The 13,836-nt window shown below is 32.7% G+C and overlaps 2 protein-coding genes across 4 annotated transcripts; one reads left to right on the top strand and one right to left on the bottom strand.

Annotated features, from left to right (window-relative positions):
• Positions 1-423: 423 nt before the first annotated feature.
• LOC111215982 (putative B3 domain-containing protein At4g03170) lies at positions 424-1,080 on the top strand. The gene has a single exon (XM_022720243.2). It carries the CDS (start codon positions 424-426, stop codon positions 1,078-1,080), a length of 657 nt encoding a protein of 218 aa, XP_022575964.2.
• Positions 1,081-2,637: 1,557 nt separating this feature from the next.
• LOC106450834 (serine/threonine-protein kinase ppk15) lies at positions 2,638-5,373 on the bottom strand. Of its 3 annotated transcripts, none has more exons than XM_013892603.3 (6): positions 4,886-5,373; positions 4,263-4,800; positions 3,754-4,033; positions 3,302-3,688; positions 3,083-3,226; positions 2,638-2,995 (listed from the first exon to the last, which is right to left on the bottom strand). In XM_013892603.3, exons 1-6 carry the CDS (start codon positions 5,139-5,141, stop codon positions 2,816-2,818), a joined length of 1,785 nt encoding a protein of 594 aa, XP_013748057.1. In that variant the 5' UTR covers positions 5,142-5,373; the 3' UTR covers positions 2,638-2,815. The 3 variants fall into 3 exon arrangements, 2 of the variants coding, with proteins under 2 accessions (XP_013748057.1, XP_022574831.1); XR_002664441.2 differs by having other exon boundaries at positions 2,845-2,995; positions 3,307-3,688; XM_022719110.2 differs by lacking the exons at positions 3,754-4,033; positions 4,263-4,800; positions 4,886-5,373 and having other exon boundaries at positions 3,307-3,544.
• Positions 5,374-13,836: the final 8,463 nt, after the last annotated feature.

The raw sequence follows: 13,836 nt of genomic DNA, 5'->3' as shown, positions 1-13,836 counted from the left end.
TCCATCATGGTTCTTATTTAACAATTTTTACATGTCATATTTTTGCTATGAATTATTCATCAACCAGTCTAATAAATTAATCCATCAACTTAAAAGAAATTGAGATAATTTACTAATTGATATCATCATCGAACATGATCAATATCTTCTAGCTAGATTCGGTAATTGTTCAAATCTTTTATGTATAACGAAAATAAGTGACTATATCTCAATGAAAAATAAAATAAAAGGAAGAAAGTCGCATAAAAGTAAGTTTATCTACGAATTAAAAAAAAAAAAACAAATTTATTTTATTTATATATTATTCTTCGAAGGTGAATATGTAAGCATTCTCACAATAAAAATCAGAGAAAGAAAGAAAAGCCCTATCAGACTTGTTGCATTCTCAGCTAAAGAGAAACAGAGGAAACGGGAGAGCTCATCATGCCGACTTCAGCAGAGGAAACCACAGATGTTAGAATAACACGACAGGATAGACGAGCTGCTGAAATATTAGTAGCACTAAGCCGAAATAAACGATATCATCCGAGAAAAGGAGATGAAAAAAATTCGTCTAATAAAAAGGGTAAAGCTGAAAAGGAGGACAATTCCAAGGAAACCATGATGATTATTAAGGCATGGAACCTAGCTAAGCCCGACCCGGTGGAGAATATACCCAGTCGTGTTGCTAAATTGGTTGATCAATTCAGTCAACCGATTAAGAAGCAGCTTACGGTGAGTGACGTGAAGGAGGATCAACGTAGGCTCATGTTGGGGAAGGATGAAGTGAAAAAAAAGATGCATCCTCTTTTAACAGGTTCTGAGATTAAGCGATTGAAAGAAGGGCTCGATGTTACGGTGTATGGACCAGGGAATGTGTCTAGGACAATGAGGTTCAAGATGTGGAGCAGCACGCCTGTGTTGACTTCGGGATGGAAAGGGTTCGTGGATGCATGTGATCTCAAGGAGCATTGTGATTTTATACATATTTGGATGTTTAGGCGCAGAGAGACTCGTGAGCTTTGCTTCGTTATTGAAAAGACTAAGTATTCTACAATAACGAAACCGCTGGCTAAGGAGATCTCGGACCAAATTAATTAGGGTTTTCATGAGTTGTTTGTGTTTTTTTCTTCTTTATTTTTTTGGTAGTGGAAAGATAGATACAAAAGTGGTTTTTAGGGTTATCAACTTATAATTAGTGTCCTTTCACGAGGATTTGATTGTGGCTACCTTTCAAGATTCTAGTTATAGTTTTTGTGTATGCTACTAATTATGGTGTGTTTTTGTTATCTACGAAGAGAAAATTTACAAAAAATGTGTTAATTAGTATGGGAGTTTTAGATTCTTTTTGTTCTCGCCATGAGCCGTGAGGTCATGGAGACCAAATATTATAAAGCATAAAAATACATGGTTGACAACTGACAAGTCCAGTAGGTCGATCATCTATAGAGCGGGTCACATTTTGGCATTGATTTTTCATTCAGGAAAGTGAGATTATTTGCACACGAACAAATGCAATTAATTTTTTCTTTTGTTCAAATGCAATTTAATAAAGTGACTTAAAGACCAATAAACATTTGTTATGTAAGAAAAAACCTTGGTTGATGATATGCACTCTAGCTCGTACCAATCCAGCTTCAGTACTTTGTGTACGTAAATTAGCAGGTAGACTAGACGTCTCATACGCATTTCCTAATGTCCAGATCTCAGACTACTTAATTAAGAAACACTACCAATAGCTACTTTCTTAATTAGCAACACTCAGATAAGAGTGCATCTCATCAACCAAGGTTTTTTCTTACATAACAAATGTTTACTGGTCTTTAAGTCACTTAATTTAATTGCATTTTATTTCTAAATAAATAAGAAATCACGTTAATTGCTAATATTCAGGACATGCAATAATATATCTAGCTGACCAGATAGTTAAGAAAACATATCGTATCAATTTAACATATTCAAAATAAAATTTCATGCCATGCTATAATGTCAAACTTTTTAGTCAAAAGAGATAAAATAAAAAATAATGTCAAACTTTTCTAATCATATATTTTCTAAGTCATATATTTAAAATTTACCCATTTATATAAGATGATAGCATTCTTAAAAATATAAACAAAATTTAATTTCTGTCAGCATATTTGTTTTTATTATTTGGTTTTTAATCTATACACAGTAGCATTACTAGCATACCTAAATTATTATTATTACGACATAAATAAAAAATTTCATCAATATAAATTACAGCATTCTCTTTTACCAAAATACCTAAATTATTATTACGACATAAATAAAAAAATTCATCAATATTCTTTTTTTTCTTTTGCAGCACATCACTTTCGTATTATATACCTTTGACATTTTGCAATGCATATAGTCCATAGAATGATATGCAAAAAGAAACTACTAATAATTGATTTGTTAGTATGTGTTTTTTTGTTAGTATCTATTTCTTATGATATTTATCAAAAAATATATTTCTTATGATATGTATTACAGTATATGCTACATTGGAAGTTTGTTCTAACTACCACAACCCATTATTGGTATTTGGTACAGAGAGTAGACACAATGAATGATGTATCCTATTTTGTCATTATAGTATTAACATCATGGTCGTTGGTCCAATATTTAGTTTTTTTTAAAAGTTTGGATCTATAGAGCAACCAAATATATATTGTATTTACAATGTGAAATTAATGTAAACAGTTCTATACACAATTAATCACACAATTACAAAACAAAAACACAATCAAAATCAAGAAAATAAAAACAGAACAGAAACAAAGAATCAGACAGAACAAGGCAACACTATAAGCCAATAAAAACTCAAAAATCAATTGTAAGAAGAAGAAGAGAGCCAGGGGTGGTTAAGTGCCTCAAGAGCTGTTGGACGTCTCAATGGATTGATCTCAAGTAGACTTCTTACAAAATCCAAGAACAGTTCATCACTAACATGTAACTGATCTTCCAAGCAAGACTCTTCTGTGATTATGTATTCAACCTCATTGCTCTCCTATAACACCAACACAACAACCATAATGAAGCAGATTCTAGCAACAACGCCTTACTTCTTACAGTTAAATCAAGATAAAAAAAATACCTCGTTTAAGTGGTAAATATCAAACTCTTTGGTGAAGTACTTATCCGTCTCTTGACCTTTCTCTAGCATTACCGTTTCTATAGGACCTAAAACCGCAACAATCCGAGCCAATATCATCGCTACTGCTTCATTTGGAAACAGAACCTGAAAAACAAATGAATTCTTGTTATTACTAGTTTCTGTAAATAGACAAAGCTTATAATGGTAACTAGATTGTACCTCACCAGAGCAAAGCTCTGCTAAAATACATCCAAGAGACCATAAATCAATCTTCTCATCATATGGAAGTCCAAGAATCACTTCAGGAGCTCTATAGGAACGTGATTGTACATACAATGACAAGTTGTCAGAGCGGAAACAACTGCTTCCAAGATCAATGATTTTCACCTCGCATTTTTTGTAACTCTTTATAAGTATATTCTCTGGCTTGAGATCACAATGTATGATTCCTAGTCCATGAAGGAACACAAGAGCATCCAGACACTGTCTCGTTATAACCTGAAGTCTGCTTAAATTAAAGTATGGTTCTCCTCCGGATTCTTGGTTGAATTTCTGGAACTCATATAAGTTTGCTCTGAGAAGTTCACAGACGATAAACAGATGTTCCTGTTTACAAATTCTCAAGCATTAGAGACTTCTTATGAACAAAAATGTATTTTAAGATCTCTTACTTGGTGGTAGAAGTAATCATACAGGCGCAAGATGTGATGTTCATCAGCAGGGTCATGCTTATTGACATGTTTTAGGAGTTTGATCTCGTCTAAACTCTGATCAAAGAAATCTTTGTCGTTCTTGATAATCTTGAGGCAGACATCGACACCGTTGTGTAGATCTTGAGCCTGAACCACCTTGCTAAATGCAGCTGAGCCAATGTATTCAGTAATGTAGTACCTTCCTCCAATCACTGAGTTCAGCACAATCGGTAGATCCTTGTTCTCTTCGAACCCCGTCCTGTAAACAACACCGCAACATACCATTACACATTTCATTTCATCCAGAGTAGGTCTTGAGATTTTGATGATATATATACACAATTTAATAAGGTTTATATAAATTTTATTTTTTTACAAATTTGGGGACTTATGTATATATAAATTTTCCGTAAAATTTTAGGGACTATAAGCCAATGACCGGTCCTGATTTATCACATTACACCCCTTCAAAGAAAGTATCACCATACCTGTTTTTCCAGTGAATGATTTTAAGATCAAACACTTCATACTCCTCTTCTTCAAGGTCATGAACAACATTAACCTCTTCATCTGTTACATTCACTTGATCACCGGTCTTCAAATCATCATTGTCTTTTGCATCTTCTTCTTCTTCTTCCAGTTGAGCGGTTTTATCATCCAAACCAATGTAGTGATCCTCAACATTGTTAACAAGAAAAGACTTATCTAAGTAATCAAGACTTGTTTCGGTTTGAGATCCTTCTGATGATTTATCGTAGACACCAAGATTATTTTCGAATTGGTTATCAGTGATGTACTTATCCTGTGTAGTTCCAGGGAAGATGAAGAAATCAGATTCTCTAAACGCAGGAGACATGAACTCTTCTTCTTCTTCTTCTTCTTCTTCTTCTTCTTCTTCTTCTGTCTCGTCCTTGTTGTTGGTCTGGGAGTAAAACTCACTCCACTCAGGGTAAGTACGAGCCGTACCAAACTGAGACTGTGATTCGGATGATGATGGTGAACCATCTCCATACGGATTCACAAAACCTGCATTTGAGCTTTCACGTGTTGAACTCAGAACAAGAATCAAGAAACGGAGCAGGTTTTGAATCAAGATTTGGTCTAAACTTACCGGAAGAAGAACAGAAGCCAGAAGTGGAAGAGTCCAAGCTGACAAACTCGTCGTCGGAAGAAGAAGACTTCGAACCGTTATCGCCGGAATATTCGACGGTGGTTCGGATCGGCGGAGGAATCGGAAAGAGAAACTTCTCGAAGTCGAAAGACGCGAGCTGGTTCTTCTCGTTGATATCGTCTCTCAGAGCAGACTCAGCCTCCGTTAAGCCGTTACGTCGGAGAAACTGAAGCACGGATTCAACATCCACCGCCATGAACCACCGTGCGTCACGGAAGTTTTTTTTCTTTGAGAGAAACGAGAGAGAGAAGAGAAAGTTGCAAAGTCACGTGATCGATAACAGAGAAGAACACATTGATGATGATGATAAGCTTCAAGTCTCTCGCATGTTCTCTGATGATTAATCTAGAGTTAGGACTAAGTCTCTGATCTTCTTCTTCTTTCTACTAGTGCTTCTTCTCTCTGTTTGGCTGTGTAGGACCGAAGCTAACAATAACAACAGACATGGTGGTGTTATGTCTTTTTTACCGGTTTGGTTTCAACGTCGATGTTTTTTTCTTTCACTTTCACCTTACTGACGTGTACTAATACTTATTCGACACGTGTAAATGATATGTATTTTTTTACTTTATTTTATAATGACTGAACCGACGGAGTTATTAACATTTTATTTTGTCTTGTATTAGGACAAAATGAATTCAAAAGTTTAATAAAATAATGAATAAAGGAGAATCTTGCAGATGATCCTCTATATATTATTATTTAAGCATTGTAACATTTTTTTTTGTAGCCACATATCATCACTAGAATGACTAGGTCCGTGTCCGCGCTACGCGCGGATTGTGCCGTTATAAAATTTTTTTTTTAATTTAGTATAAAAATATCATTTGATTATTTTGTCATAAAGAACCAACAAAGTATGAATTGAAAAGTAGCTATTTTGTTGTGTTTTGTTTATGTTTTATTGATGATCTCTTTTAGTCTTAAGATGTATTTAAAACAGAACTTTTATGCATGTAAGTTTAATATTTTCAAAAAAATTCAGAGACTAATTAGAGTTGGGCATTTTGAATAGGATAGAATGAGAAATAAACCATGCATATCGAGATGAAGTGTTTATGTTTTTCTTTTGTTTATGTTTTTCTTTAGAGAAACATATATATATTTTTTAAATCATTGAAAACATGTCAACAGTGTAACTTTTAAAGTAGCATTCAGTATGAAACAAAATATTTCCAGCAAGATAAAATAATTTTACGACTCGAATATTTATTCCAAGAATCTTCTTCTTCCTCTGCCCTTGTCACTTTTGTTGTTTCAGCCGATGTAATCTTTCTTTTTATGACGTCCAAACCCCCTTTTGACGTATAAAAAAACACATGTATTCATTAACAAACGATAGTCTAAGAAATAGATCTGTGACTAACCATAATATATCAACACAATGAATGCTACTTTAATCCAAGAAACTGATCTGTGATAGACACCACACAAAATTTGAAACAGAGAACATCAATTTAAATTTATGGTCACGGCAAATGTACTCACCTGAGTCCTTGTAAATCCCTCCAACAAATTTCCAGGCTGTTTCTACACCCCACAAGATTTTTTTTAATAGAAAACACCATTAGCTGATGTAGATTTTTATAGAAGAAATATTCATGATTCTTGAAGAAAATCTAACCTCAGATAAGAAAATGTGACCGTGAACACTGAGAACTTCATGCTTTCCAGATTTTAAATCTTTTAGTTCTCATTTAATAATCAGAAACAAAGGATGACATAATAAAAAGAAAAGAAACAGTCTGACTTCATGTTTTTCATGTATAGTTACCATCACAATCTTCATCCCTTTGTTTCCGCTGTTAGGCTTCGAATTGTTTGCCACCTTTCGCTCTTTCTCAACATTACCCATATACGGCTCTTCTATCTCCTTTTGATACTCACTTCTTGTTTCATGACTTACTTCCATTCTAAGAATGTATGCGCCAACATCTCAACAATCACATATCAATACCGCATAGCATTTATGTAAAACATTCATTCACAAAAGTACACTTAACTTCTCTTTACGTTGTTCTGCCTCAGATGTTCCTTCTTCCAAAGGCTTCGTTGGTGCATAGTATAACTGAGGGTCTTCTTTCGTCCTAAAACAGCTGTCCACATGCAGTCCAACGACTCAAATGCAAACACATTAACATTACAATTTCTACCTAGTATGAACTTTCACTAATGTTAACTAATATTAGTAACTAAGCCTGCTGCTGTAGTAGTGAATAATATCAGAAACATCCAACTTTAGTTTGAATTACAGACGTAAGTTAAAAGTAAAAGCAATACCTAAACATGATTTATAAGAGTCTACAACTTGTTGGTTAATATATAAGTTCAGAAGATGATTTAAAAATTACAGGAAAGAAACCAAATCTCTTATTCAGAACACTTGGCCTTAAGCAAAGCATTTTTGCAAGTAACCTCGTGGTGCAAAGTTTTCACCTGAAACATATCCATTGTTAAACAAAGAAGTGAAGAACTGACACAACATGTGAGCAAGGAGTAGTAAGTTCTGGTTGCACCTTGTTTCTAGAAAATTTTATCTCCTGTAGAAAAATAAATGGTTTTCTTTGGTGCACAGGACCCTAAATTAAACCAAGATATGTGTGCAAACTGTGTATTCCTCCATGTACAACTCGTATATGCTTAGCTCAATTGTTTTACATTTTTTATTGATTAAAGAAAATACTTTTACATCTCATGATCTCAAATAAAACCAAAATCAAATCTAGTAATTAATTTAAGACAATGAGATCGCAAGTTAGAGACTTACAAACCCAGAATGAGATGTCAACCTTACTTGCCGCTAAACATGTTTCTTGAAAATTAAGCTCCTCTTTGAGTTTCAGAGTTAGTGATATCAAAGAAACTCTGTCTCATCTTGTGACCAATGAAGATCTTTTCATCATTCTCTCCTATTTTTATACCTATTTCATATGAAATTCAAGAAGTAAATACTGAAGTTCAAAACTGAAATAAACCCAAGAAGTACTCCTTTTTTACTGATAATTAATTTAAGACAATGAGATCGCAAGTTAGAGACTTACAAACCCAGAATGAGATGTCAACCTTACTTGCCGCTAAACATGTTTCTTGAAAATTAAGCTCCTCTTTGAGTTTGAGAGTTAGTGATATCAAAGAAACTCTGTCTCATCTTGTGACCAATGAAGATCTTTTCATCATTCTCTCCTATTTTTATACCTATTTCATATGAAATTCAAGAAGTAAATACTGAAGTTCAAAACTGAAATAAACCCAAGAAGTACTTCTTTTTTACTGATCAAGATTAAAGGGAAAAAACTTTAATCTAAATTTCCGAACCTCAAGCCATAAGGGACATATTAGTTGGCTTGAGCCAAAAGACTACATGTTGTTTGCCAGTCCCTCCGATCGTAGTGGTTAATAACACGGTCAGCTGTTTAGAAAGTTTTGAATTATCTGTAACAGAAAAAGGGAAAAAAACTTAGATTGGATCAACAGTCTAGAAATTGTAAAGATCTCCAGAAAATACATAATCTTGAAGAAAATAAAGACTCTTACCATGGAGATTCAAATCAAGAAGGAAAAATCTGAAATTAATCTCTATGATGCAGACATGAAGAATACTTAAGAACATGTATCTTTGGATCATGTATCTTTGGATTTGAGCGAAAATTTGGTACCTTTCGTTGCCGTACGTGCGTTAGGATCGGTGGCAGGAATAAGGCGTTAATCATTTCTCGGCTTTGGCTGAAATTTTCCACTTATACATTAAAGAACACCTGCAAAGAAGAAACATTGGCTTGTATTAGCCTTACTAAGCTTTGGGCAGAACATCAACACATAAAGTGATATGAAATTGCAGCCATACATTCTGTAAGTGAACTGACCAATTCCTGATTGCAGTTAGAGAAGCCAACCGGAGATCAAGGGCCCATATATATTTTCCCTCAAAGAATAGGACCCTGCAGGAGGGTTTTGCAATTCAATCATGGGAAAGATATACTTACCTCTCATTATGAGACTGATAACTCCCATCTGAGCACCTGTCACAATCTTATCTAAAAGGCTGATCAACTTCACAACCATAGCTAGAAGGATTTTCGGCCACCGGCACTAATAAAGGAAAAGCCGCCAGTTCCCTTCTATCAAAATAATAAGAAGAGAATGAACACCAAGAATGTGCATATCCTGGAGGACGCATCACTGTACCAGTCGCATGCCCCAAACTTATGCTCGGATAGTTTCCCCATGTATGATTTTGGAGTCACTGAATAGTTCCCAAGTGTTGTAGGATCTCTTGGATATCAGGTGGAAGGTTGAGAACTTCAAGTCCTACACACAATGACACCAAATCGTTACAAACGGTGAGAGTCACTGACATATAGGCTTTAAAAAATGGATTTGTCACCGACAAACCAAAAGAAAAAACAGGATCTTGATGACAGTTGTTAGATAGATTTCGGATGATGCTTATACCAGTCATATAAAAAAATATATAGCTCTAAACATGAGTCATGCTTCAGTTTCCTTTTGCTAATCAGTTGAAATTGTTCATTATCTGGTTAACCGTGATCTGAAACAGTTTAGATGGTGCAGAGATACAAACTGTAAGAGTAATAAAAATTTGTTGATGAATGATAACCTTACAGATTTTTAAGCCGAAACCACTTGGCAGTACATTCTGAGATGGTGCCCTAGAAGTGATTGTCACTTACCCTTCTGCAGCTGAAAACAGACAAACAGTTTAGAGGATTGTAAAATTGATCTTCTTGGACTACTTATAGGTTTTCTTGACAATCCCGTCATTAACTGAGGTGAGCATTCGTAAGTGTCAAAGAATTTCATACAACAGAAAACAAAGCATATATAAAGTCGAGGAAATGATTCAAGAGTTAAGTTTTAAACCAAAAAGCTTTCAGTTCAATCTAGGTGTCAGCCATATATATTACAATTCTTTCAAATTATTCCCCTGACTCCATCCAATCAAGAAAAATGATTCGAATTCACACACACTGACACACATAAACAATATTCTTATTGAATATTTAGAAAGGTATTCATATATATATATATATGTAAGCTAACTAACCGAATGAAATTTTGACTATGGTCTTCGGTGGTCGCGGTGGAGCTCCGACAGGATCGAAACACGGGTTACGCTTTTGACTATGGTCCTCGGTGGTCGCGGTGGAGCTCCGACAGGATTGAACGCGGGTTACGCTTTTGACTATGGTCCTCGGTGGTCGCGGTGGAGCTCCGACAGGATCGAAACACGGGTTACGCTTCTAAACTAACATTCCTTCGGATCTTATCCCTGCTTAAATAGAAAGGAGATTATGTGGATGGAAAACAGTGATATGATCTTGGAGTTATTTTTAAGAATCAAGCTAACATCAATGAATCACCCATAGAGAATCAGATGAAATTATTTTGAGCAGAATGAATAATGAATGGAGTAGACACAAACCTGATAAATCTCTTTGCTTTTGGAACCGTAGAAATTCAAGATTTTCCGGTGGATCTAACAAATTTCATGGCGATGACTTTATCTTCTTCTCATATAGAGGAATGCGATTCTGATCGCATGAAAGATTGGACAAACTGTTTTAAATAGGAGTAGTGAAGGGAGATGCGAAGAGGTTGATTGAAGTTACGGAGATTGGAAAAACGCTTCAAGTTTCTGGAAACAAATTGGGGAAGGTCGCAAGCGTGAAAAGAAGAAGAAACCTAATGTTACGTGGCAAAAAGAAGGTTTTTTATTGGTTGTTTTTTTATGCTTACGTGGATAGGCTCAATGGAGCTCATATATCTCTTTTAGTATTAGTATAGATTCTTAGAATCCTTAGAGAAATAGGTTAGTCCATCTAAATATATAATAAGCTTTTTATTAAACTACAATAAATACATTATTAATGTGCTTTGTTATTTCCTTAAATAAGATTACAGAATTGCCTAATGTGGCTAAAGTATATATGATAATTAATGATTTTGAATAATAAAAATTTGATAAAAATAAGTGTGTATTATAATTATATTTGTTTAATTTTAAGCTATTAAAATAAATTAAACAATCATAGTAACCATATAATAAAAAATTTAAAATATTATTTATATATTATATTTTGAATTTTAAAAAACGAGTATAAATTATTAAAACTGTTAAAAGTTTCACATTCAAATTTTGTGATCTATGATTTAAAACTTTTGTTATGACATGATACAAATAATTAAAAAATAATATAAGTTGAAAGTCTCATTTAATAAGTATCAAAAATAAAAGATATATAAATATATGTATCATTTTAAATTAAACTATATGCAATATAAAAATACATAAATATCTTAAAAAAAATATTTATATATTATATTTTGAATTTTTAAAAACGAGTATAAATTATTAAAACTGTTAAAAGTTTCACATTCAAATTTTGTGATCTATGATTTAAAACTTTTGTTATGACATGATACAAATAATTAAAAAATAATATAAGTTGAGTATCAAAAATAAAAGATATATAAATATATGTATCATTTTAAATTAAACTATATGCAATATAAAAATACATAAATATCTTAATTTTGAAATTTACTTTGAACATTTTTTTGATAAAAATATTTGAAAAAATATTGACAACTTAATTTTTTAAAATATTATAAATTACTTAAACCATTAATCCCACAGTGAAAATTTTGTTATCACTAATTTAGACTTTTTGTTATAACAGATACAAACAATAATAAAAATATGAGCAAAAAGCATCATCTAATAAATATTAATATTAAAATATACAATATATATGTTACTATCATTTAAATTTAATTATATATCATATCAAATAGAAAAAATATTTTTCGATTTATAAAATTTATTTATATGTTCACACCAATTTAATTATATAAGTAGTAGATAATGACTTTTTAATAATTCAATATATATTTATTATTTCATAATATGTTATAAACATATAATATATAAATAATTTATATATATAATGTTCATCCTGCGCAAAGCACGGATCTTAACCTAGTCGTTATTATTTTACCAAAAAAAAATCTAAAACGTCCACTATGCTTATTTTTTCATTTTTTTATTTGTTAGATCGAATCTATTAATCGTACAGTATTCTCACCTTTCCTAAACTCATTTTTTCTGTGGAGTTTTCAATGTTACAACTAGTTGTTGATGACTGATGAGGCGTGACAAATTAATGTTTACACAGAGATGAGTTCTTATAAAGATATGGTCAACTTGGGGAGATGAAGAAATCTTATCATATAGGTTTTAAAATAAAATCAACCAAGCGTTTTGTGGCAAGTTATTTGGTCCATGTTTTATTCCTCATCTTAGACTTTGATTAGAGAACACATTTTGTTTGAATGTGGAATCGTATTCGGTGTTCCGTTTGACCACTAAGTTTTTAAGCATATATTAATGATACATATCCGAAATGGACCTATGACTATTCTTTATAAAAATAAAATACACCTTTATATAGTATTTCAAACCATGCAATAAGAGATTTTATTTTTTTGGCTTTAAATTTTTACCCATGCCTTTTTAGTACTATACAGAAATCGAACTTTGTGCCTTTGTGGTAGTAGTGGACCTAGACGCCAATAGGTAAAGCATGATATAGAGAAAAAGTTGACAGCTAAAAGGCAAGCTGCAAATCCGTGGAACGAGATACTCATTATTTACTTATACTAATCTTATTTTTAGGTTATGAATAATTAGTTGTTCCGGCAAACATAGACAATAGGTTATAGATGAAACCCATAACAAACATTTGAGTGTTCATGAATACTCATAACAGCAGTATAAATAGAAAATATTTAAAGCTGAGGATCATTGAGGACGACGACAACAACAAAACTATAGGTGGGCCAGACTATAGTATTTTAGAATCCGTTTTAACTATTTCTTCAAATTAGGAAACTAAAGAGTAACGGTTTAGTACAGTTTTAAACTACATACACTGTATATCCTCAAAACCAAATGATTTCGGTTAAATAGGGTTGGAAACTTGGAGTAGACGGTAATCCTTAAATATTAAAACTAAATAAGAGGCATGTTAGTTAAAAAGTATAAAACTAATAAGTAATAACCAAGTCAAACCAATAAAGTATTTGAAAATCTAAGTTGTTTGCATAGGCCCTAGGACAAAAAAAAACATACGAAAGAAATGCTCGTCCAACCCTAATATATGCTTTCAACGATAGCCATTTGATTTTGGAATAATCTATATCTTAGGTTTACTTATTATTTTATCAGTACCCGCACCATAGTAAATTAGTAAGTAACCACAATGGATCGTGTAAGTCATAATCTATTTGCTTTAAATCGAAGATAATTCATGCCAAACGATAAGTTCATTTTATAAATTATTGTGTTGTGAAGCCAAGAGTGTCAGTTTCTCTATTTATAAACGCTATTTGTCTCGAACTATACAATTTTTTTTTAAAGGAGAAAAGTTACTATTATTTTCTCCGATGTGAAACTGGCTCAAAGGATCCAAACTATGCTCAGAAGACTTACATAAATGATAAATCTAGAGACTAGAGCCAACATCTGAAATTTTAAGTGATAAAACTAAAGAGAAAACTATAAGAACAAAGGATTTGGTACAACGTTCATGTGGTGGGTGGACTAATCATGGTTTTACTAGCAGCTCTATAGTAAATAATCATAATTATTAAATATATTTGCTATCATGAATATGAACCCCACCGACTCCAATTATTTTGTTTTCTCAGCAAAGCCACTAGTGTGACCTAAAATCAGCTTTTCCACGTGACCACATTTTAAGGATATTCTTTTCCGGCTGAGAATTTAGGATCATCGCTATTTGGAAATTAACTATTCATCATAGATTTTCAAATACGGTAATGAGATTTTTTTTAGTACCTAGACAATG

This window comes from Brassica napus, chromosome A5 (assembly GCF_020379485.1).
Source record: "Brassica napus cultivar Da-Ae chromosome A5, Da-Ae, whole genome shotgun sequence".
Classification (NCBI taxonomy): Eukaryota; Viridiplantae; Streptophyta; class Magnoliopsida; order Brassicales; family Brassicaceae; genus Brassica; species Brassica napus.
Note: the sequence above shows the minus strand (reverse complement) of the source record. Positions and strands in the feature narration are given on the sequence as shown.